General features: G+C 39.2%; 1 protein-coding gene and 1 pseudogene across 1 annotated transcript; both read right to left on the bottom strand.

Annotated features, from left to right (window-relative positions):
• Positions 1 to 6,681: 6,681 nt before the first annotated feature.
• On the bottom strand, positions 6,682 to 7,656 carry LOC121321164 (olfactory receptor 1509-like). The gene has a single exon (XM_041260062.1). It carries the CDS (start codon positions 7,654 to 7,656, stop codon positions 6,682 to 6,684), a length of 975 nt encoding a protein of 324 aa, XP_041115996.1.
• Positions 7,657 to 10,259: 2,603 nt separating this feature from the next.
• On the bottom strand, positions 10,260 to 16,163 carry LOC121321163 (annotated as a pseudogene).
• Between the last annotated feature and the right edge of the window lie 8,431 nt (positions 16,164 to 24,594).

The following is a 24,594-nucleotide window of genomic DNA, read 5'->3' as shown; positions in this document are numbered from 1 at the left end:
CTCCACCATCATTTAATTCAGGCTCAGGTTCAGGCTCATTGTTCCAGCCTTCGTATGAATTAAATCACATTTTATAGGGAATGAATATACTTGTTGGCACAATAATTTTGACTGTGTCCGTAATCCTGGTCATGAATCTTCAAATTAAACCAACTGCATCACTGATCAGGTCCTAGAGTATTTAACTATTTATATTCATCATAAGAATTCAAACTGTAGAAGAAGGGGAGGTATAAAACACCCTGGGCTTATTATATGATGATGATGATGATGATGATGATGATGATGATGATGATGATGATGATGATGATGATGATGATGATAAACCTAACAAATACTGTAAGTAATACAACATAATCAAGGTATTTTAAGTGTTGTAACATTAATATGTAAGTTTATCCATTCAAACAAATGTAAAACAGAAATGTTTTGAAAATACTGTATTCCCCACTGTGATAAGATAAAGGTATCCATGGTGCCATCTACTGTTAGAGTGGAGGAAGTGCACTTGAGAAAGTTATGTCGGAGTTAAAACTAATGAATTCAGTCATTCATCCATGTTCTGCAACACATTTCATATTGCCAGGAATTTAAGACCGATTGCTTTTTTTTTTTTTATTATTTGTTATATGTGTTTTTTAAAAAATTTTTTATGTTATACGTGTTGGTATTTTTTATGATAATGCAAACTTCTTGGCATGATTCTCCCATTCTCCTTTTTGCCCTTGTTCATCATGTAAACAACCATTCGTGTGCATTAATGTACACAGAGTATCTCCTCTCCAGCTACAATATAGTTGTATGTATGTATGTTTGTATATATGTGTTTTTTTATAATTATTATTTTATATTACACTAACAATGTTTTTTTTTTTATTTCGCTATTTCTATAGAATGAATAATTTTAAATGTCACCAAAAACTGTTCAATTCAAAGTTTCATAGGAAAAGCTTTAATAGTAACATTAACAGTAATCAGTTTAATTATTTCTCTTTGTATAAAAACACTACCAATGAACTGTCCATGTACTGTCTACTACTAGTGTGAATATTATGGTTTAATGATCCTGTGGCTGGGTGCAGGTGATTCACTGAGACACAGGAGTTAGTGGGTTTATTTGAAAAGCCACTTAGGTACAATGTTTTACTGTTCCACGAGGTGGCGCTCTTATACCGAAACCGGACAGTTTTAACAGTTCGTTGTAAACTCCAGGTAACACAACCACTAGTGCTGCAAAAATAACAGTCCATAACAAAAGACGAAAGCAAAAAGAGAAAATAAACACAGATAACAAAGCTATGAACAGAAGGTGCTTCTACACGCAGGGTCTCACAGCCTCCGTTATTCGGTATTGCTCTCCTGTTTCCCCGCTGTCACTCATGAGGATGTCCAGATTCCCTAGAGCTAAACTATAATACCATCCCAGTATGGGTACGTGGTACTTAAATGGTATGATTGCGTCTGGGTTCTTCAGCTGGGCTCGCTTGCCCTTTTCTCTCGCTCCACACACTGCCGTTCCCTTAGTGACAACCACTACCGAATGGGAAAGAGTCCTCTTTGACCGTTAATCGCTGAGCATATGTTAAAAAGCTGCCCTATCAGGGACCTGCTGTGAGGAGGAAGTCCCTCCCACCTCCTGCTGAAGAGAGTCGTCCTCACAATAGCATATCACCATTTTCTCTCTCACTCTTCACTGAGACAGGTCACAGATTGCCTTGTGCTTTCTTTGTTCCGAAATTGGCTGATTTGTTGGTTCTTGAACCTACAAATTAAAAAAAATACACGGTAAGACACACTTTGGAGTGTTTTTGAGTTTGCTCTTGCTTTAGTCTCGCTTCAGTTTCAACCCCTCTTTGAGATTGGCAAGCAGCCATTAGTCTCTTTTTTACTACCTCGCATAGTTAATTACCATTGTGTTAGCTATTGTGGTGCTGTAGGGTGACCCCGCGGGCTCGCGGCACCGTCCTCTATGCCCATTTACTTGGCGTCAGAGACCCTCCAACTTCGGCACCAATTGACTTTGCACCGGTGGGAACATCTTTGGCACCAACTACAGCTCAGCACTGACCACGCTCCTTCTCGTCACCGACTTCTCAGCACTGACAGCGCTATTCTTGTTGTCGCCGATAGACTCTGCACCGACCTCGGCATCGACAGGCTCGGTACCGATAGACTCGGCACCGATCACCGATCGGTGCACCCTTGACACCGACACCAACTCCGATTAATCAGCAGCAGTTAACATCACTCGGCACCAACGCATGACGCCCGGCGTCATGTCAGTGCGCTCCACTGGGTCCTCTGCTGGTTTCTACCAGTGCAACCAGTGCGCGGCAAAGCTCAACAGGCTGGACGAGCATTCGACCTGTGCCAGATGCCTAGGGCCAGACCACTCAGCCAGGGCGCTGGCGGGCGAGCTGGACTGCTCTCCCTGCCGCAAGTTCTCAAGAAGAACTAAGCGCAGAAGAGGAATCACCCTAGCAGAGTCTCTCTCCCTAGAGCAGGAGAGAATGAGATCAGTTTTTCAGGGCCCTACCCAAAGGTCCTTAAGAACCCCGCCTGCCACAGTGGCCAGGGACCTCCCTCATACTCCTTGATCACCTTCACCCTCTCCGCCACCGGTGCAGAGGCGCAGAAGTCCATCTGTAGACGCAAAATGGTCACCACCCAGATGACATCACTCAAGAGGACGTTCCCCAGGAGGTAGGCGGTCACCCAGGATGTACCGCTCCCCTACCCCACAGAAAGGCAGATGCTGAGCGACGTTTCCAGGAGCTGGTGGAGACGATGAGGGCTCAGCAGGCCATGCGGAGACCCTCTTAAAATCACAGGGTAGACTGCCCCCTACCTCCAGGCAGACTCAGCTTTCCCACTCCTGGTCCCCATCCCCAGCCCCACAGAGGCCCCCAAGCCCAGGCGAGCTGTCCTTCACAGCATCCAGGCTGGACATTTCTGACCCTGCCACTTCAATTGGGCAAGCCACAGCAGGGGGCTCCATACCGCTCCTGCCGCATGTGTCTCAGAGGGAGGAGTTCCGGGCCTTGATTCCACTAATTGCCCCCTACGGTTCTCTATGGAGAGAGACAGGAGCCCCATGGGAGTAGACGCGCTAGCTCACCCCTGGCCACAGGGGCTCTTGTATACGTTTCCCCCTGTACCGCTATTACCCCTGACACTAGAGAGGATCAGGGTGGAGAGAGCACAGGTTTTGCTGGTTGCACCCAGATGGCCGAGGTGCCCCTGGTTTGCTCTCTCCAACATGTTGTTGGGTCAACTATGGCAGCTCTCGCTACACAAGAACCTCCTGAGCCAAGCGGAGGGGCTATTATGGCACCTGAACCCAGCCCAGCTCCAACTCTGGGTCTGGCCATTGAACAGAGCCGTCTATCCAGACGAAGTTTATCAGATGCAGTGGTAGAGACACTACAGCCTGCTAGGGCACCGAGCACTAGAGCCCAGTATATATATAAATGGAAAGTTTTCCAAAACTGGTGCATTGCCAAAGGTCACGATCCAGTGACCTGCCCTATTGAGACAATATGAACCTTCTTGTTTGATGCAGGGAAATCTGCGTCCACTCTGAAGGTATACCTGGCAGCAATAGCAGTCTGCCACGACAAAATTTACTCAGTATAACCAGGGGCACATTTCCTGGCAATGCATTTTCTTAAAGGGCTCAGAGGCTTCGTCCTCCCATGAAAAGTATGGTCCCCAAGTGGGATCTAGAACTGGTACAGCGGGTCCTTATGGGTCCCCCTTTTGAGCCCATGGCATCAGCAGAGCTGCGCCCTATTTTCAAGGTTGATAGCCATTTCGTCTGCCAGACGAGTAAGTGAGCTTCATGCACTGTCCATCGATAGCACATGTATGGCTTTCACTGTAAATGACTCGCAGTTTCATTAAGAAGAAATCCAGCCTTTTTGCCTTTTTGAGGTCGTGCCCCCAGCTGACCTCCGATTTTGAAAGAAAATGGTGGTATGCTACTATGAGGACAACCCTTTTCAGCAGGAGGTGGGAGGGACTTCCTCCTCACATCAGGGCCCTGATAGAGCAGCTTTTTTATATATGCTCAGCGATTGACGGTCAGAGAGGGCACAACTAAATTAACTTTCTGTGCAACAAAGATTAGGGCCCCGCCTGTGACCCTCACTCAAATTATGTGCAGTACAGACTCTATGTGGACCTAGGGGTCCCAATACCTTCTGAAAATGAAGTGATCTGATAATGTTGAGGCAGTGAAAGTAAATATAAAGTCTGGAGAAATTCTATAGAAATCAGTGGTTGCTGCTGCGAAAAGACATAATGTCACAGTGCATCCGTCATCTTTGTTACACAAGAACTTGCACATTATGAATAAATCTTTAGGAAAAACAGTTTTCAGACAAAAAAAATGTGCCTGTAATGTTAAAAAAAAGAAAAAAAATTCTTACCCCCCCCCGATTGCCCAAAGAGGCTCTATAGAATGTCGTTCAGAAATATTATCATGTATGTATTAATACTACCACTACCAATAATAATAATAATAATGCTAAATCTTTTATATAATACAGTATACATGTAACTGTGACAATAACTCAAGGAAATCTCATTCTCAATTCCTCTACTTGTGTTAAAAGCACAGGCAGCAATTTTTCAAAACAGTTTGTGGCATTCAATAGGGATTTCTCCATGCAGACCTGTATGATGCCAGTTTTCTTATAAGATATTTTTTCTCTATACATAAAAGCATACATGTGTTAAAATGATATATATATATATATATATATATATATATATATATATATATATATATATATATATATAAGAAAGGTAGAGAGAGATTTGAACCATGTACAACAAGGTATACGCTACAAAGTAGTGACAGTACCAATTACAGATTGGGAAAAGTAATAGATTTCCAAGACTTTAATATTTCTCAAATGTATTTTAAATGTTACCTTTCATTACACTTCACCATTTAAGAATCGCCTCACCTTAATTAAATTAAAACGACACCTAACTGCACATGTTTGTGGTAAAAAAAAAAGGTATAAACTTGTTCTCCTGAAACAAAGCCTGGAGTAATACATTGACTTTAATGAGTGTTATTTTAACAGTGCCTTTATATAATCTAACATTTACTATCCCGTTCTCATTGTACTTGTAAAGTCAAATATCTGGAAACTGATTTGTGTTTGTTTTTTGGCGGCACCTACTAAATGCCTTGAAGCTGGCCAATGTAACTTCCTGGAACATCACAAAACAGTTCTGATGGTCTTAATAATTGTACTGATGCTCCTGGCAATTCTGAAGTATAGTAGGTGTGCTCTGTGGGTCTAACATGCCTCTAAATGGGGTGGTGGGGGTGGGGGTGTTAATGTACGCTTCTGATCCAAAAATGATGCCACTTGTTCTTTGAAATACATGCCTTCCTGTAAAAGTACTATTGTCATTTTGTCACCGTTCATTAACAAAAACGATCCTGTGATGTAAGCACACATTTCCTTTCCAGTGCTCAAGAGAGCATAGAAGACAGCAGAGTGGCAGCAAGCTCCAGTTATTTTTCTCAGTGTATATTGAACCTCAGCCCATTAGGTTCATTTTTAGGTAAATGTGTTTATGAATAACAGTGTATATCGTGGCCGGTAACTTGAATAGCAAATGGTACAGAAAGACAGACAGCAGCACTTAGGATTAAATTAAAATGCAATTCATTGTTCATGGGAAGAAAAAATCTCTTTCATTTGTTACTGTGTCCTGCCAGTATGCAAAATATGTGCATAATTCAGTGTCTAAAATCTGTCTGATATAGGCTACTGTACAAAATTTAACAGCATGACATCTTGGAAAAGTCGATTGAACCTCACACAGTACACCACAAAGTGTTTGCAAACTAATAAATAAATAAATAAATAGATAAATAAAAAATACTGGACAACTCTCCCTGTCACACAATACAACTCAGTTTCATAGCAAAATAGGATTTGAATTTATTTGTAGTTGCTAAAATACAACCTTTTGAACTAACTAGACCACAAGAGTACAATCCCGTTTAACACAAATTGACTAATATGCATATTTGATTTTTTCATGAAAATAGCATATAATTTACCTTACAATGACTTGAGCTGCCTCTCTCAGTAGATGGAATCCAATGAAACATATTAATATAGGAATGAAAATACAGTAAACCAGTCAAAAGTGTCTATTTTAACTTTAACTTGAAAAGGAGCATGCTGTGTACACTTGCTGCATTTGATGATAATTTTGCACGACCATTAAACATATCAGACCCTGTCCAGTCTAGGCCCCGTTATAAACATACTGGTACTTATCATATCAAGATGCAATGCCTCAACCGCTTAAAGAAAGCAATATAGTGGTATACGATTGTTCTTTGTTACAATGCACATTACTTACTTGTGCTTCTAAAATGTATTACCTTGTTGGATACGCTAAAGAAAATACTGGTATTAAATATCGCAGAGGCTCGGCCAAGAGAATAGGCAACTTCCAACAATTACAGCCTCCATTTGTCCATTTTAAAGAGCACCTTTCTAAGGGGACAGTAAATCAAATCTTAAAATGTAATTCAAATTTATTTAGCCTGTAATATTCCATACCTTCATTACAAGCATTCTAACATGAATGTATTCCTGTTTTATTAATAAACTGATTCAAACTGATTTGCTCTGCGAATGCTCACCTCATGGGGTTAACCATTCTCTTCCTGAAGTTTTTAATCTGCTCCAAAATTTCTTCAGTTTTCAAGGTGTATATAATTGGATTTAGCAACGGTGGAAGAGTAGCAGACAAGGAAGTGTTAAGAATCCTGGTATCTGTGTCTATACGGAACTTTACCAATACTATAATATAGGTCACTAACAGAGGTATGTAAAATATTGCTACTAAGGTTAAATGGGTAGAGCATGTTTTAAATGCTTTCCGCCTTCCTTCTGCAGATGCTATTTTTAAAAGGGATATGATAATGGATATATATGATATTATAATGAAAGCCAATGGCACACAAATAATACCTACAACATAAAAGTATACATTTGTCCAATTTGGAGAATTATCATTGCAAGCCAAAACAAACACTGGCCCATGGTCACAGAAATAGCTTTCAATGGCTGTGGATTTACAGAATGACAAGCGTTTTAATAAAAATATTGTGACAACCATAAATACAAAAGGGATTATCCAAGTCACTGCTATGATTACAATCATTCTAGTGTTTGTGTTGATTGTATTACTTCTCAATGGGAAACATATCGAAACTAATCTGTCATATGCTAATACAGCAAGAGTAAATGATTCCATTGCACAAAAATAATGGACAAAAAACAGTTGAGTAAAACAAACGCCATAGAAAACAAATCTTGAGTTAAAAAGAAAAACATCGATAGCTTTTGGAATGATTGCTGTGCTGTAACTTACATCTACCACTGATAAGCTAAAGATAGTGAGATACTTTGGGGTGTGCAGGCTCTCCACAAACCAAATAATTGCCATTAGCAGGAAATTTGCTAAAAGGGTTGCAAGATAAACCAAAGACAGGAATATAAAATAATAATGGGTGTTCTGCAATGAATGAAAACCGTTGATGTAAAACCCCAGTGGTTTGACAATTGTAGAATTCAGTTCTGTTGGTGTTGCTGACAGCTGAGAATTCATTGTGATTTTTCTGATGCAATCTTTTTTCAACCTGTAAAACAAATTCAAACGACCAATAAACAATCAGCAAATCTAAACACAATAACAGGAACAATAACCACAAATTTAAAATAAACAAATATACCTCAAGTAAATCTCATTAAAACTACAGGTATATTGTGCTATGTAAAATCAGATTGCCATGGTGTACGTCTTAAGATGATATCCAATATGCTTTCCAATGGTTCCCTACAAAAAGTACAACTCTGAAATTATATCAACAAGTTAAGACCAAAGAGTGATTTGTTATGAACCAAGAATAACATTTAAGGCTGCTATGTTTTATTTCCCTGTAAGATGCAGACACCGTTATCCAAAGCAGCAGACGAGAATGTTTTACTAAATATTACTACTACTACTAATATTATTAATTGGTTTTGCACTGATGTAAGTAAAGTATGTAAAATATATTCACAATGCTTGTAAAAAATAATATCTCTCCCTATCAAGCAATGTAATAAAAAGAACTCAAATGAAGTAAATACATAACATACCAGGTATGCTGCAAACCCACACGTTTCACATTCAGTTCTGAAGTGCTGGTCCATGACAATTGAACTCTCATTTATTTTCATTTAGTTCTCTTGGGGAATTAATTATGGTTCCAATACTCAGTTGATTAAAGTAATAATTATCAGCAAATCTGCTCGTTACAGTAATTGCATCATTTGCTGGTTTTAACAAGGGATTTAGTTTATTTGTTTTCATTAACAGTATGAAGTAAGCTGTAAGCCTTCATTAGGTCTATCCAAATACACAGCAACATCAGCCAAGAAACTATATCTTGCTGCAATGTACACTTTGGAGTTATATTTAAGTGACAGCTAGAGGCTGCATCTTGTTTACAAAGAGATATCCTGTAGCCATCATGAGACAGAAAAACACTTTCATATTAATGTTGGTATATAATGGAAGATTTATTGTATCATATACTGAAGATATAGGGCCCAGTTTAGATCCCAGGGCAAGGCACTAACGCTGAGGTAAAGGTCATTAGTGCCTGATTATGGGGCTGTTTACCTGACATAACACAAAACATATCACACAAAAAGGCTTTTACACACTACCTTTCTTCCTTACAGTTTAACAAAGCACCATCAACTGGGCTCTTCACACATTGTCAGCACACTGGCTGCTTCATTCAAGGAAACACATGTACATGGATTAGGGAGTGGTTAACATGTAGAAAACAGAAAGTACTGATTAGAGGAAAAACCTCAGAATGGAGTGTGGTAACCAGCGGTGTACCACAGGGATCAGTATTAGGTCCTCTGCTATTCCTAATCTACATTAATGATTTAGATTATCGTATAGTAAGCAAACTTGTTAAATTTGCAGACGACACAAAAGGAGGAGTGGCAAACACTGTTGCAGCAGCAAAGGTCATTCAAAATGATCTAGACAAGATTCAGAACTGGGCAGATACATGGCAAATGACATTTAATAGAGAAAAGTGTAAGGTACTGCACGCAGGAAATAAAAATGTACATTATAAATATCATATGGGAGATATTGAAATTGGAGAAGGAATCTATGAAAAAGACCTAGGAGTTTTTGTTGACTCAGAAATGTCTTCATCTAGGCAATGTGGGGAAGCTATAAAAAAGGCTAACAAGATACTCGGATACATTGTGAAAAGTGTTGAATTTAAATCAAGGGAAGTAATGTTAAAACTGTACAATGCACTTGTAAGACCTCATCTTGAATATTGTGTGCAGTTCTGGTCACCTCACTATAAAAAAGATATTGCTGCTCTAGAAAGAGTGCAAAGAAGAGCGACCAGAATTATTCCGGGCTTAAAAGGCATGTCATATGCAGACAGGCTAAAAGAATTGAATCTGTTCAGTCTTGAACAAAGAAGACTACGTGGCGACCTAATTCAAGCATTCAAAATTCTAAAAGGTATTGACAGTGTCGACGCAAGGGACTTTTTCAGCCTGAAAAAAGAAACAAGGACCAGGGGTCACAAATGGAGATTAGAAAAAGGGGCATTCAGAACAGAAAATAGGAGACACTTTTTTACACAGAGAATTGTGAGGGTCTGGAATCAACTCCCCAGTAATGTTGTTGAAGCTGACACCCTGGGATCCTTCAAGAAGCTGCTTGATGAGATTTTGGGATCAATAAGCTACTAACAACCAAACGAGCAAGATGGGCCGAATGGCCTCTTCTCGTTTGTAAACTTTCTTATGTTCTTATGTTCTTATGTTCATCTAAATATCCTGCACCTTGCTTTAATTTTCAATAAACACCAGGTGCAGGGGATAACTAATAATTAAACAATTAACACTTCAACAACAAACATGGATTCTCACGTGTTTTTGACATGGATGATATTAACCCCCTCCCTGCTGTGTTTTATATATATATATATATATATATATATATATATATATATATATATATATATATATATATATATATATTATTCACAGTGTTGAATCAGTAAAAATAATACACTCTTTCGAGTGCCATCGACAGCTAAGAAGGCTTATACCCATATGCCACTGGGGATCTAGGAGGAGCTCGCAAAGGACCAGTTCCTGGAGGCCCTGGGAACATGCTCAGGTCTGCCCAGCCCACTGGAGATGGCAGCCGAGAGGGAGAGTGTTTGGGTGGCACTGGTATGGCCCAATGTCTACCAGAGAACCACTGGAAGTCGGCATATCAACGTCGATGTACTGTCCCATCACCCCTGCCTGAGGAAGACAGCATCCGTATTAACTCCTGTTTCGAGATGCTTTGGGGCTGCCAAGACACTCAGGCGGTGCCAGCAAGCGTTTTAGTGGGGGAGCTGCCGTTGGAATGTAGAGGACTTTTGCAGGCGCTGTGACAAGTGTGTAGTAAAGAAGGGGCACCTCTGGGCTGGTCACATGCCCCACTGCAGCAGTTTCCAGGACGGGTGGAGGTCAACATTCTAGGGCTCTTTCCTTGCTCCAATCGGGGGAATAGCTACATCCTGGTGGCCATGGACTATTTTATGAAGTTGGCAGAAGCATATGCAATACCTGACCAGGAGACTGTGGCAGAAGCACTGCTAGTGTTTTTTTTTACTGCTTTGGTATACTGTAAAAGCTGCACTCAGACCAGGGGCACAACTTTGAGTCGTGGGTCTTTGTGGAGATGTGCCTCCGCTTTGGGATATATAAAACCCGCACAACCCCACTGCATCCCCAGAGCAATGGACTGGTCGAGCGGTTTAACTGTACTTCACATAAAATAGAATGGGATATCCAGCTGCCCCTGGTCCTGCTGGCTTGTAGTACCTCCTTACTGGAATCCACCAGCTCCTCTCCAGCTTTGCTGATGCTCGGCCAGGAGCTCAGGACCCTGGCTGAGTTAGTATTTTGCCCCCCAACAGAAGCTGATGAAGACACCCCCAGCCCTGAGTACGCCAGGCGCTTACAAGACCAGTTGGACACCATGCATTGTTTTGCCCACAGCCAGCTTTAGGCTGCAAGCTCCACTATGACCTCCGGTTAAGGGAACTGCACTTTTCGGCCAGGGAGTCTACATCTACGTCTACAACAAGGTCATAAATCCAGCAGACATAGACAGCCAACGTAGACAACCAAACTATGATGGTTCGCCTTCAAGCCTGGTGAATAAGAGACTTTCAATCCTTATATTACTGATATTTTTGATGGACATGACATTATCATATTATTAGACACTGGCTCCAGTACTTCTATTATCAGTGAAGAAATGCACATGTCAATTCTTCCATTACGCATGGCAGCCTCTTAAGAAGAATTTTGTACAGGCTAAATTGGTTACAGGCCACTCTACATGTTTGGTACCATCAACTTTACAATTAATCTGGGAATGCAAATATGCAGCATGATGTACAAGTCATTTCCAATTTTAGCCATGCTGTTTTACTTGGTTGGGATTTCCTTTGCCAACATCATGCTGTAATAAACACAGCAAACAAACTTTGTCAGCTATACAATCAGGATTTGTAGCTACTGATTTCTAGAACTGATCTCACAGCACAGGATATGTATCAGTTAAAAGCACAACTGTTGACCTACACCAATATCTTCAGTAAAAATCAAACCAATTTTGGAAGGACGGAAACTTAACTTAACTTAATTAATTAAATACTTAACGTAATTAATGAAGAGCTGTAATGCAGCAAAAAGAGCAAGAATTAAACAAATAAGGATGTGAAAAAGGTTGTCTTGTGAACTCCAATAAATCTTTGGACAGTCAAATTGTAGAGTGCTAAATAAAGTTTTGAGTCAACACCAATAGATTATTTTTATTTCTTGCATCTTGCATCCCAGTAGATTTTGTTACATTGTTTACCATCAGGAGTTTAAGTGATTTAATTGCACAAGTTTCCATGGTTAGATGATGAGATGATAACATCTCTTCAGCCAAAGAATCAGCCACAGTAATTTATAAGAGCAATGTTGCCATTATGTAAAACAGCACATAGCGTGAGCTTTGTAATAAAGCAGGTTCAACTGTCAAACAAAGTTTAATTCTCAAACTGACCATTTAAAAAATGTGAAAGCAGAGCACAGAAATGCTTGCTGTCAGCTGGCTTGCATTCCCTTCCCTTCTCCCCTGCACCGGCCATGATGTACAATGACCTTCAAACTTGATTCTTTCAACCTACAGCAACAAACACGCATGCATTAGTTTGTAGTGCTTTAGGGACAAAAAGTGTGTAATTAACTCTTTCCAAGAATCAGGTAACCCGGTTCCTAGAAGGCCTAGAACCGACTCCAAATTCTTCAACCCAATGTCATGCTTATATATATATATACATAGATAATGAAAGACAGCAGATTAAAACAATACCTACACTTTTATTCACTAGACATTACGGAATGTTTTAGAGTATTGACTTTTTAGAAAACTTAAATCGATGGCACTAGAGTGTGGTGCTGCACCCGCATCATGGGGCATGGAACAAGAAGTTGAAGGGTACCATATTGTTGAGGATTGGGCAAAGGAGGGGAGACTAATTAGATATGGGGTATTACTAGCATAAAGCAATGCAGTTTACATGTATTCATAATATAAATATTTATATTTAAGCTGTATATATTAAAATTCTAGAGAAAATGAATAATTATTCAAGTTGTTAACCTTAGATTGTTTTAAAGTTGCCTACTCTCAGATTACAAGATTCATTGTAGAGGGAGAGAGTCTATGCCTAGAGAAGAGCCAGAAGAGCATTTATTTTGTACTACTGCCTAAATATTAAAAACAATATTAATAATTAATAATAGCATGTTTGGTATATAACAGCAATAATTTCACTTTCAGCAATCATACACATGGATCATACATGAGGTCCAGTGTTGCTAGAGCACATGCTTTCTGTTTGAATGTCTGCATGCACAGTTAAGAAGAGAATACTTCTGCACACATGCATGATAAATATAGAACATAAAAACATAAGAACATAAGAAAGTTTACAAACGAGATGAGGCCATTCGGCCCATCTTGCTCGTTTGGTTGTTAGTAGCTTATTGATCCCAGAATCTCATCAAGCAGCTTCTTGAAGGATCCCAAGGTGTCAGCTTCAACAACTTTACTGGGGAGTTGATTCCAGACCCTCACGATTCTCTGTGTAAAAAAGTGCCTCCTATTTTCTGCTCTGAATGCTCCTTTGTCTAATCTCCATATGTGACCCCTGGTCCTTGTTTCTTTTTTCAGGTTGAAAAAGTCCCTTGGGTCGACATTGTCAATACCTTTTAGAATTTTGAATGCTTGAATTAGGTCGCAGCGTAGTCTTCTTTGTTCAAGACTGAACAGATTCAATTCTTTTAGCCTGTCTGCATATGACATGCCTTTTAAACCTGGAATAATTCTGGTCGCTCTTCTTTGCACTCTTTCTAGAGCAGCAATATCTTTTTTATAGCCAGGTGACCAGAACTGAACACAATATTCAAGATGAGGTCTTACTAATGCATTGTACAGTTTTAACATTACTTCCCTTGATTTAAATTCAACACTTTTCACAATGTATCCGAGCATCTTGTTGGCCTTTTTTATAGCTTCCCCACATTGTCTAGATGAAGAAATTTCTGAGTCAACAAAAACTCCTAGGTCTTTTTCATAGATTCCTTCTCCAATTTCAGTATCTCCCATATGATATATATAATGCACATTTTTATTTCCTGCGTGCAGTACCTTACACTTTTCTCTATTAAATGTCATTTGCCATGTGTCTGCCCAGTTCTGAATCTTGTCTAGATCATTTTGAATGACCTTTGCTGCTGCAACAGTGTTTGCCACTCCTCCTATTTTTGTGTTGTCTGTGAATTTAACAAGTTTGCTTACTATACGATAATCTAAATCATTAATGTAGATTAGGAATAGCCGAGGACCTAATACTGATCCCTGTGGTACTCCACTGGTTACCACACTCCATTCTGAAGTTTCTCCTCTAATCAGTGCTTTCTGTTTTCTACATGGTAACCACTCCCTAATCCATGTACATGTGTTTCCTTGAATCCCTACTGCGTTCAGTTTGAGAATTAATCTTTTATGCAGGACTTTGTCAAAAGCTTTCTGGAAATCTAAATACACCGTGTCATATGCTTTGCAATTATCCATTATTGATGTTGCATCCTCAAAAAAATCAAGCAGGTTAGTTAGACACGATCTCCCTTTCCTAAAACCATGTTGACTGTCTCCCAGGACACTGTTACCATATAGGTAATTTTCCATTTTGGATCTTATTATAGTTTCCATAAGTTTGCATATAATAGAAGTCAGGCTTACTGGTCTGTAGTTACCTGGTTCAGTTTTGTTTCCCTTTTTGTGGATCGGTATTACGTTTGCAATTTTCCAGTCTGTCGGTACCACCCTGTCTCATGATCAACCCCAGCGGTTTTTACCTGAACGGCTGCCTGGGTTTAACCATCCGGCCAATTTGTTTATTTTAAGGCCCTTTAACTGTCGGTACAACCCCTGTGTCAAGAGACTGTTGCATGATCCTGGTTAGCGGTTTGTAAATTACTTCTTTCATTTCTTTGAGTACTATTGGGAGGATCTCATCCGGCCCAGGGGATTTGTTTATTTTAAGAGCTCCTAGTCCCTTTAACACTTCTGCCTCGGTTATGCTAAAGTTATTTAAAATTGGATAGGAACTGGATGACATGTAGGGCATGTTGTCCGTATAGGTGAATCCTTCCTGTGTGCACCACATCTTCAGCCATGCGTTTTAGATGAATTATTTCCAGCTGCTCTGGAGCGACACGGCAGCTCTTCACCCCTCTCTGGCTCTGGGGGCGACGGCTCCTCTCTGGCTCTCGGGAAGGCGGCTCACCCCTCTCTTTGGCTCTCGGGAAGGCGGCTCACCCCTCTCTGGCTCTCGGGAAGGCCATATGGTCCTTTGTATCTCCCATGTCTACAGCCAGGTAATTAACCACCATGAGGGCAACCTCTGGGAAGGAGGCCGGGTGGTGTTGTTCCTCCCACTGTTCCCACCTCTCCCCATCTCGACGCCACAGCGTGTTGATAACTATGGGGAGATCGTGGACGAGGTCTGCCTCAGGGTGCATCAACCAGTCCCAGATCTCCTGGGACGGTGGTGAAGGTGGTGGTGCTGGAGGTAGTGGGGTGGCCCCTGATGCCCGGGGTGAATACTGCCGGTAGGTTAGGTTAGGTTAGGCCCAGGTTAGGTCCATTACAATTATTGTTGTTGCTTTTACATTGTGGAATCATAAAAAGATAATCTCAAGAACTGAATAAGATGAACTGGTGGTAAATCTTTGGTGGCTATTAAATGCTTTTTTCCTCTGCTTTGCACAGCAATTACTATTTTGATGTAGGTGATGAAGATGAAGGACAATGGACCAAACAACACAATTAATGTTTTGGCAGTGGCCAGTTTTCTATTAAAAGTAATATCTGCATAAGATAGTATATATACAGGCCCGTGTTCACAGCAACAGCTTCTAACAATTCTTGATTCACAATAGGGCAGACTGGCAGCTAGTGCCACAGCGTACATTTCCAGGCAGAAAACAACTGCCCATATTACTGTCAGGATTACAAAAATCCTCATGTTTGTGTTTATGGTTGAGTAGCGCAGCGGGAAATATATAGCAATGAGCCAGTCGTACGCCAGAACAGCAAATGAAAAGGATTCCAAGTCACCAAAATAATGCATAAAGAACATCTGAGAAAACAAGCCTGGAATGAAATCAAATTCCAGTTAAACACAAAGACCGGCACCATTTGAGGAATTATAACACTGCTCATAATGATGTCCACCACAGCTAAATTGCAAACGGAGATATATTTTGTATTGTGTAGACTTTAGTTTAAGAACACAACTAATAACACTGTCAGGATACCTAATAGTGTACATATGTAAATTAAAGATAAAACCAAGATTAGGTAGTTTTTATTGTCCAATATATAAAAGCTGTGATATAAAATCGAGTAGTTGAAAAACCAGTGACATTGTAGAATGCTGGAGTAAAGTTTGTATTCATTATCAGGTTCTTCAGTCTATGAAATAAGTGGGAACAAAGTTAAATAAAAATATAGCCAATGAAATACACATGCATGAATGCATACATATATACTTAAATACACATATCATGAATTTGTATTTGGTTAGTGCAACTTGAACACACAGTTGTTATCTCAAAGTAAATCTTACCAGTGTTGGAGATGACTTCCACATGCACTCTTGGTTGTATCTTAATCAAAGGGTAAGTTCACCAAAGTAGCTGGACTGTTTATTACAACACAAACTACAGTTATGGCAAAACCTGTTTAAGATCTAGAGGGTTTAATCAAGTTGTGTGAATAACTTCACTACTACATAATTAGGAGAAGCATACCATGTATTGCTCATTAAAGATAAATTCATCTCCTGGGGTAAGAAAATGTCTACAATGTTAATAAATAAATAAATAAATAAAATAGAGATCTATTCCAACAAAGACTCCTGCTCCTGCTGTTTGGAATTCTCTATCTCTATGTATAGAGACTCAAACCATAAATTACAATTTGATGGTTTGATGAATTTCTCAGGCTATTCTGAGGGAAAGTCAGTGAAGAAGTTTGTGTTTATTAACTGCAGGACTCCATAAGAGGATTAATTTCTCAATCTACAGTATATTTGTTCTATATTAACCTTTCAACACAACAGTAAACCTGTTTGAAACAGATTGAAATAAACAATTGTTCTTTAATATTATTCAAAATCAGTAAAAAAATAAAAAATAAAATAACATTATAACTGTATATTTGGTCAGCACCCATGTAAGTAAAAATATTGAAACATGTCTTGTAATATGTGATTCACTTTAAACATTGAGTTTTCCATCACTTTGCTCACAGATTGCCTGTTGTTATTTTGATTTTATCATTGTATACTTGGTTTCTGTTCCCTCCTGAGAAAGGACACATATCTCTATAGCACTTCTGTAATATACCTAACAGGGGGATAAGTGTCATAATGTTGTCATAAACGTATAGGCTTACATTAGGTTTATAGATTTACTGTAGGAATAAGGGGAATTATATTAAAAGCAGATTTTATTCAAATTATATGCTAGTAGGGAAATAGGGATCACGAGGATCTGTTTTAATGGTTTTAAAACTGATATAATACTTTTTAAACCATTTTTGAACAATTTTTTGCTTATCAAAAATAACTGAAATTTTAGTACAGTGTAGTCGGCAACAAAAGACGTGACTATCCGAGTACACAAACAGCAACGTGACTGACTGCTTAGAAAAGACAACAAAGGCGTCTGCCCGAATAGACAAGCAGCTATGTGACTTACTGCTGAGAAAAGACACAAAGCTTCCCGATAAATTCCAAGTCGAACCTTTGCAATTTCAGCATTTCTATCAAACCTACCAGCTTAAACTCGAGGTATGACACAGGCCTGGTTTTTGGAATGGAACTGCATAAGTCTTGTGTTTTGATTGGTCCTTGTCTGTCAGAGAAATATGACGTCAACAGGAGTGGGAAAGCTTGGAGGCATTTTTAACATTGTGATCGGAGAGAGAGAGAGAGAGAGAGAGAGAGAGAGAGAGAGAGAGAGAGAGAGAGAGAGAGAGAGAGAGAGAGAGAGAGAGAGTGAGCCCTGCTTAAATTAGTCAACTTGGTACAACGTGAAGGCTGCTTCCCTGACATCTGGAACCAAGGGCTTATAACCCAAATTTACAAAAGTGGAGACAAATTCGACCCCAACAACTACCACTGTATCTGTGTGAGCAATAATCTGGGGAAGGTATTCTGCAGTATCATTAACGCTCGGATACTGACCTTCCTTACCGAACATTGTCTTGAGTAAGAGTCAGATTGGCTTCCTTCCAAAACACAGTGCTTCTGATCATATTTACACCCTACACACCCTAATAGACAAACATGTCCACCAAAAGAACAAAGGAAAAATATTTGCATGTTTCATTGACTTTAAAAAAAGCATTTGATTCCATTTGGCATGAAGGTCTACATTACAAAATTATCCAAACTGGTGTATGGGGGTAAAATTTACAATATAATAATGCTGATATATTCAAAAAACAAGTGTGGAATAAAACTTGACAACAAAATAACAGAATTCTTCACACAGGAACATGGAGTGAAGCAGGGCTGCAGTCTTAAGTCCAACACTGTTCAACATCTATATCAACGAGTCAGCAACGGTGTTGGAACAGTCCACAGTCCCTGGCCTCACTTTACATGATGCAGGTGACCTGCCCTTGCTGTCCCCCACAGAGCAGGAGCTACAGCAGACACTGTCACTACCAGAGCAGTACTGTCAGACCTGGGCCTTGACAGTAAAGCTGCACAAGAACAGAGTTACGGTTTTCCAGATAAAGGCCAGAGCTGACGGAAGGAGCCACCACTTCACTCTAGACAACACCACCCCAGAACACACCTCACATTATAATTACCTAGGCCTGACTATTAGTGTGTCAGGTATATATTTATTTTGTACAGCCTCCTTCTGATGGTATGAAAAGCCCACATAGCTTCCCTTATTTTATTATATTTTGTGCACTGCAGTAAAAAGTGCATCTCTGTCTGATCACACAGCCTGTCCTCTTTGGACAGCCACAGCCATGCCTGTCTGTGTCGGCCCTTCTCAATGGCTGTGCTTCATAAGTCTGTAGTTCGTTAAGGTCTGCCTCTGTTTATTGTCTTTCACCCTGTTCAAGTATTCAGTCAGGGTGTAGTGTCTTTTTAGGGCCTGATAGCATTCCAATTTACCTTGTGTTTTTGTGTGCATGACCCAGTGGGTGAGGTATTCTTGTTTGTGTTGTGCTATAATTTGGTTGACTCTGATCGTTTATGTTGGAGTGGTGCTGTCCTGAACCTGGTTGGTATTAGTGTGTGTTACTGCAGTGAGCTTCAAGAGCAGCTGGCTGAGGGGACTTCTTTGGGCTTCTTTCATGCACTGTATGGAGTTTTCCTTTGTATGCAGGTTACTTTTGCAGAACTCTGTATGCAGGGCTTCTATTGAGTGTTTGTCCCCTTTTGGTATAATCCAGCTCTGTGAGCGGACCCCACACTTCACTGCCATACAGGGCAATGGGTTGGATGACACTTTCAAAAATGTTGAGCCAAATTTTAATTGGGAGCTTTATATGAAGTTTTCTCTTAATGGCATAAAATGCCTGTCACAAAGACGGCTGGAGTGGGGGACATCAGACCAGAAACAGGAACCAGGAAATAAACAAAGAGAGGTGGAGTTTGGTGAAGCTGAGTGAATGGTCTTGCTCAGCATTTAATAATGAACAGACGGACAGAAAATAAAAGGTTGTAAGACAAACAAAACACAAGACACGGCACTCGTCGCCAAAACAAAAAGACAAACAAAACGGACTATACAGACAAAATACAGTGAGCTTCTATTTTAACTATTATTATTATTACAATTACCTCCGTCTCCAATCCCGTTCTCCACTCACCGAACACACAACCCCGGGTGAGTGAAAAGATGCAGCTTTTATGCAGCTGTACCGAGACTCAATTGTTAATCAATCATTCAATTGGAGTCGCAGTACAACTGCACATGAATTAATAAAGTGCAATTCCCTGTGCTCATAAATTATTACTTTTTACTTGCACGTGAAGTGCTGTGCAATCCTTGTACCTAAATATAAATATACATTTTAAACAGTCATGTTACACAGACCTGTTTATATCCTGTGTACCAATGACTACACACTAAGATTAACACACAACATACAACACAAAATACACACAGGGGCAGGCACTTTGCCACAATGCCCTACATGCTTTTTCTTTCAATGCATTCACTGCCAAGTTAAAACTCCCTGATGTGCTGAATTTTAGACCTAGATAAGTGTAGTTTGTGCAGTGTATCTAAAGTGGTACTTATTTCTCTGAGATCTGGCTTTTTTCTGAAATATCATGACTCTGGTCTTGTTCGTGTTTACTGCCAGGGCCCAGGTCTGACAGTACTGCCAGTAGGCCAGTATCCGGGTGTTAATGATACTGCAGAATACCTTCCCCAGATTATTGTTCACACAGATGCCTCTGTAGTTATTAGGGTCGAATTTGTCCCCATTTTTATAAATGGAGTTATTAGTCCTTGATTCCAGATGTCGGGAAACAGCCCACCTTTATTATTATATTCCTCCTGCAGTTACGGGCTGCTGTGTTTCAGCATCTCATTGGATGCTGGCTGTCCTAGTCTGGAGGACCTGCAGTTTCTCCTGGGGGATTGTCTTGTGTGTGTGATGTGTGTGTGTGTGTGTGTGTGTAATGGGAGGGGGTATATTAAGTTATTTCTTTATATTTATGCATTTTTAAAAAAAAATAATTCAATTGTATTTAACATAACTATGAATTTTCAAAATCTTTGGCACTGCTTTTCTGTGGCATTTTCATACTTAATTTCTAGTAAGGTTATATAGTGGCTCTCTCTCTCTCTATCTGGAATGTAATTAGACAAAATGCTTTTATGTAATCTTTGCCAAAGTGATATTTTAATGAACACTGCAGAAGTTCTGCTGTGGAGCTATCTATAATTGAGTCGCTGTCACTTTATTCTTCACTTGACCAATACCTATTAAAGAATAAATCTTGAATGCATTTTATTTGAGTCTTTTCACAAACCCTTAAAGAAAATGAAAATAAATAGCTGATTCTGTTACTTAAAAACTCCCCCAAACAATGTTGCATAATTCCATTACCCTAACCACTTACTAAACCCTTAAAGGGTTTTTTTTTTTTTTTTTTTTTTTTTTTTTTTAACAGATTGTTAAACAGATACAGAGATCTTTAATTAAACAGCTACTGCAATCTGATTGCCTTAGGAGACCTCTGTAAACTAAACACTTCTCTTCTGCTAAGCAGCAGCCTAATGAATCTCCATCTGGGTTTATTTAATGTTCTGTAACAATTCACAGCTTCATTAGAAAACACTTCACTACTCATACCACCCACAGTAAAGTATTTTAACACTTTATACTTTTCTGATAAACTAGTGCAGGTACAGGAAAGCTGAATCTTTTTCTTTATTAACTCTAATTTGAAGAAACATACAGATTGAAACTGATTAACTATACAATTAAGAAACAAGTTGCAGCCAATAGCTGTTAAATTATTAAAATATTTTAGTAGTTTCTTGCTAGTTTTGCATTGTTTTTGTATTTCTCTAAAAAAAGGCCATTTGTTTGCAAATTAATAACAAAAAAAATAAATGTTAAAGCACTTGTCAATTGACAGTTGCATGTAGTTTTATCTCAGAAACTAGACTTTGAGGTGTAAAAAGCAAAAGAGATCGTGCAGCTGTTCAGTCTTGCTTCACAGTCTCATTCTTATTACTGTATCCCCTACAAAAAGGACAACCCCCAATCAAAGTGTGAACCCTAACAGTCCAAATCCAAACGTGCATTCATCCAAACCTGCAATTTAAAGGTGCAGGCACATATTAAGCAAAACTAATTAATTACTTTCTGTCTTACAATTATTTGAAAAAAAATCTATCGATTTCTGGTTGCTTTCAAGCACTTTCAACAACTCGAACAAAGAATGGTTTGAGCATAGCAATGACAGCGATGTTAGCTTACTGACTTTTTAAAACTCTCTGTTCTGCTGAGTCATATTGGCTGACTCCCCTTAAAAAAAGTGTGGTTGAAAGTATCATATGAGGTAGTTTGAAAACAGTCCAGACAGGCAGTGAAAACCAGCAAGGCATTGCACTGCATGAGAGGAAACATAAATGCATGTATGTAATTCGGCATTTGGGCATGAATTTCATCTGTGGAAATTAAATCTTTGTAAAGAGACACTGCAAGTTCAAATTCCCCCCCACCCCCCCTCCATCAAATCACATCCTGAGTAACACTACTGCTTCACAAATACAAATTATGGCATTGCCTTAGCCATTATAAAGTATATCTATGGCTGCAAAGGTATAATGATGTACTGTGGTTAACTGATTTAGGGCCTAGATGGTTTAACAAAGACAAGGTCAGGAGTTGCCCATCAGGTGTCTAATCTGGTTACAGCCGAAGGTATAATGGCAGCTTGACCTTTGCTTGAGTCAGAACAGTTTTCTTTTTTCCTACAAGTAACTAAACATCTTTTTTGATAGGGAGCCCTTCCTCTGTTAAAAAGAGAGCGTTAACAGTACACTCTCCACTCTCCTCTCTCTACCTGATCAAACTGGGACTCATTAACATGCAGAACAGAATGGATAGAGTTGCACACACGACTTGGGATTACCAGTAGCAACAGAAGAAAACAGTAAACACACACTCTTGTTATCCTAATGAGTTCTAATTAGACACAAATTAGAAAACATTATCAAAGTTGTTGTAAACAACTATTACAGAAAAGTTGAAAGATCTCCTGTGACTTTTTTGTTGTGGTGATTCAGTAAGACCCAGGTTAATTAGGCAGTTATCTCCCAAGTGACAAGTATAATGATCAGCCAGTTGGAAAAAATCTACTAATGAGCAGACAACCAGCCTTTCAAAGAGCAACACTGTGTCTTGTAATGATACACTCTGCTAACTGAAGGCTGCTGCAAGTACTACCTGGTTCTGAATAACAGAAATTGTTGATTTCACAATTTTCTCAGAAAATGATTTACAATTGTAATCCAAAACCACAAACTAAAGGGAGCCTACAAATTACAGAGGATGGGATTTGTATCAGTCAAGAATGCAGAATGACACAATGAGAGACCTTGTGTTACCATGTATTGTATTACCTAGTTGGTTAGTGTTGTTTTCTACTTTCAAACAATAGAAGTAGATTACTCAATGCAGTAGCACTTTGAAAATATGGCCATATCAGCAGTCCAAGCACAAGGTAATGTACAGTACTCACAAACAGTACACATTCTCTCTCTCTCTCTCTCTCTCTCTCTCTCTCTCTCTCTCTCTCTCTGCTCTTCTCTCAAATGAAGAAATACTCTGTAGTCTCTTTATCACAGACACTCACTTCCAGTCTACACACAAACAAATCCTTAGATTCAACTGAACAGTTGAGTCTCAGGAGGTGGTGTGCAATGTGTATGAGTTGCTGTGTATCATGCTGTTGCTTCCGATCTCAAATGAAGAAATACATACTGTAGTCTCTTTATCACAGACACTCACTTCCAGTCTATTCTAATCCAGTCTTGTTCCAAACAAATACCTTAATTATTCAACTGAAAAGTTGTATTCCAATCAGATGTTTATTGGTTACTTTATTATAGGGGGTTTAATGAAGTTGTTAGGGACTTGGTTAGAAGAAGGCCCTGGACTGGTGTGGACTGAAAGAGCCACAGGTGATTATTGGTGGTTCAGAGCAAGGGGTTGGCAGCAACCATCCTGGAGTGCCATTGCACTTGATGACAGGCTCATTATCTTTCACTGGGAGGTTTAAATAATGTAACAAACAATATTGTTTATTTCACGGTCTCTATAAAATAAAATGTCGATGCTCATCAAAGCTGTAAATTTCAAAGATTCATTAAAAAGTTACCTTTGATAGTAATCAGTTGCATTATTTCTTTATGTATAAAAACACTACTTTAAAAAAATGTAATCTGATCATTAGATTTGAATAAAGAAAGTTAAGAAGGATTTTTGCAACAATAACACCTTATACATGAATGGTACAGCAAGAGAACCAGTCCACATTGAGTAGACTGAAGGTTTTCATCTGCCACTGCTGGAATTCTTACTGTTTGGATCAGCATCCTGTCTTTGACACATTGGGTCAATTACAGCGTTGCTCTTAAACTGGTTGAGCTGAGGTTTAAAACTAAAAATGAGTGTTAAGAAAGACTGCTTTATGCTCAATTTCTACAAACCAATTTAAACCACAATGTGTCAAAATAACCCTATTTCAACTTCAACTTACTGCAGGTTTATGTTGGTTGTTGTTTTTTTTTTCCTTACCACTTTTCTCTGCTTCATCTAGACAAAGACTCTTCACATTAGGGGTTTTATATGCCAGCAGTAATTGTTGCTCAATTAACTCTTGATGGATTATGCTCATTTACAGACAATCACCTTGTTAGAGAATCAAACCTATCTGCTGCTCTGAGGACCCTGAATTCTTCTGACCTATGACCTCTAGTGGTCACCTCGCTGGTACTGCAAGCTATTTCACCCAATTCCTTTACTCAGTTTCAATGCGGATAGAAAGCCCTTCTCAAAAGACTAACATGCATTCTATTATATATAGGGGTGGATCTTGCCTTGTAGCTTGACTGGTTCACTAAATTACAGAAAGTTCCCCGTGACCACACCCACCTCCCTGTGACCACACCCACCTCAACAAATGTATAACATACTTTAGGGAAATGTTCCTTAAAGTTAATTTAAGTAACACGCTAAGAACTATAATAGGCAATACTTGAAGTTATTAAAATATGAAAATAGTTAAAACTTCAGCTTCAACACTACATGTTTTAGTGTGTTGCATCA

This window comes from Polyodon spathula, chromosome 9 (assembly GCF_017654505.1).
Source record: "Polyodon spathula isolate WHYD16114869_AA chromosome 9, ASM1765450v1, whole genome shotgun sequence".
In the NCBI taxonomy this organism is placed as follows: domain Eukaryota; kingdom Metazoa; phylum Chordata; class Actinopteri; order Acipenseriformes; family Polyodontidae; genus Polyodon; species Polyodon spathula.
This window is presented reverse-complemented; position numbering and strand designations above follow the sequence as displayed.

What these genes read in the sequence shown, in the direction of transcription:
- LOC121321164 (XM_041260062.1), bottom strand. Translation starts at nt 7,656, where the DNA reads ATGAATTCTCAGCTGTCAGCAACACCAACAGAACTGAATTCTACAATT.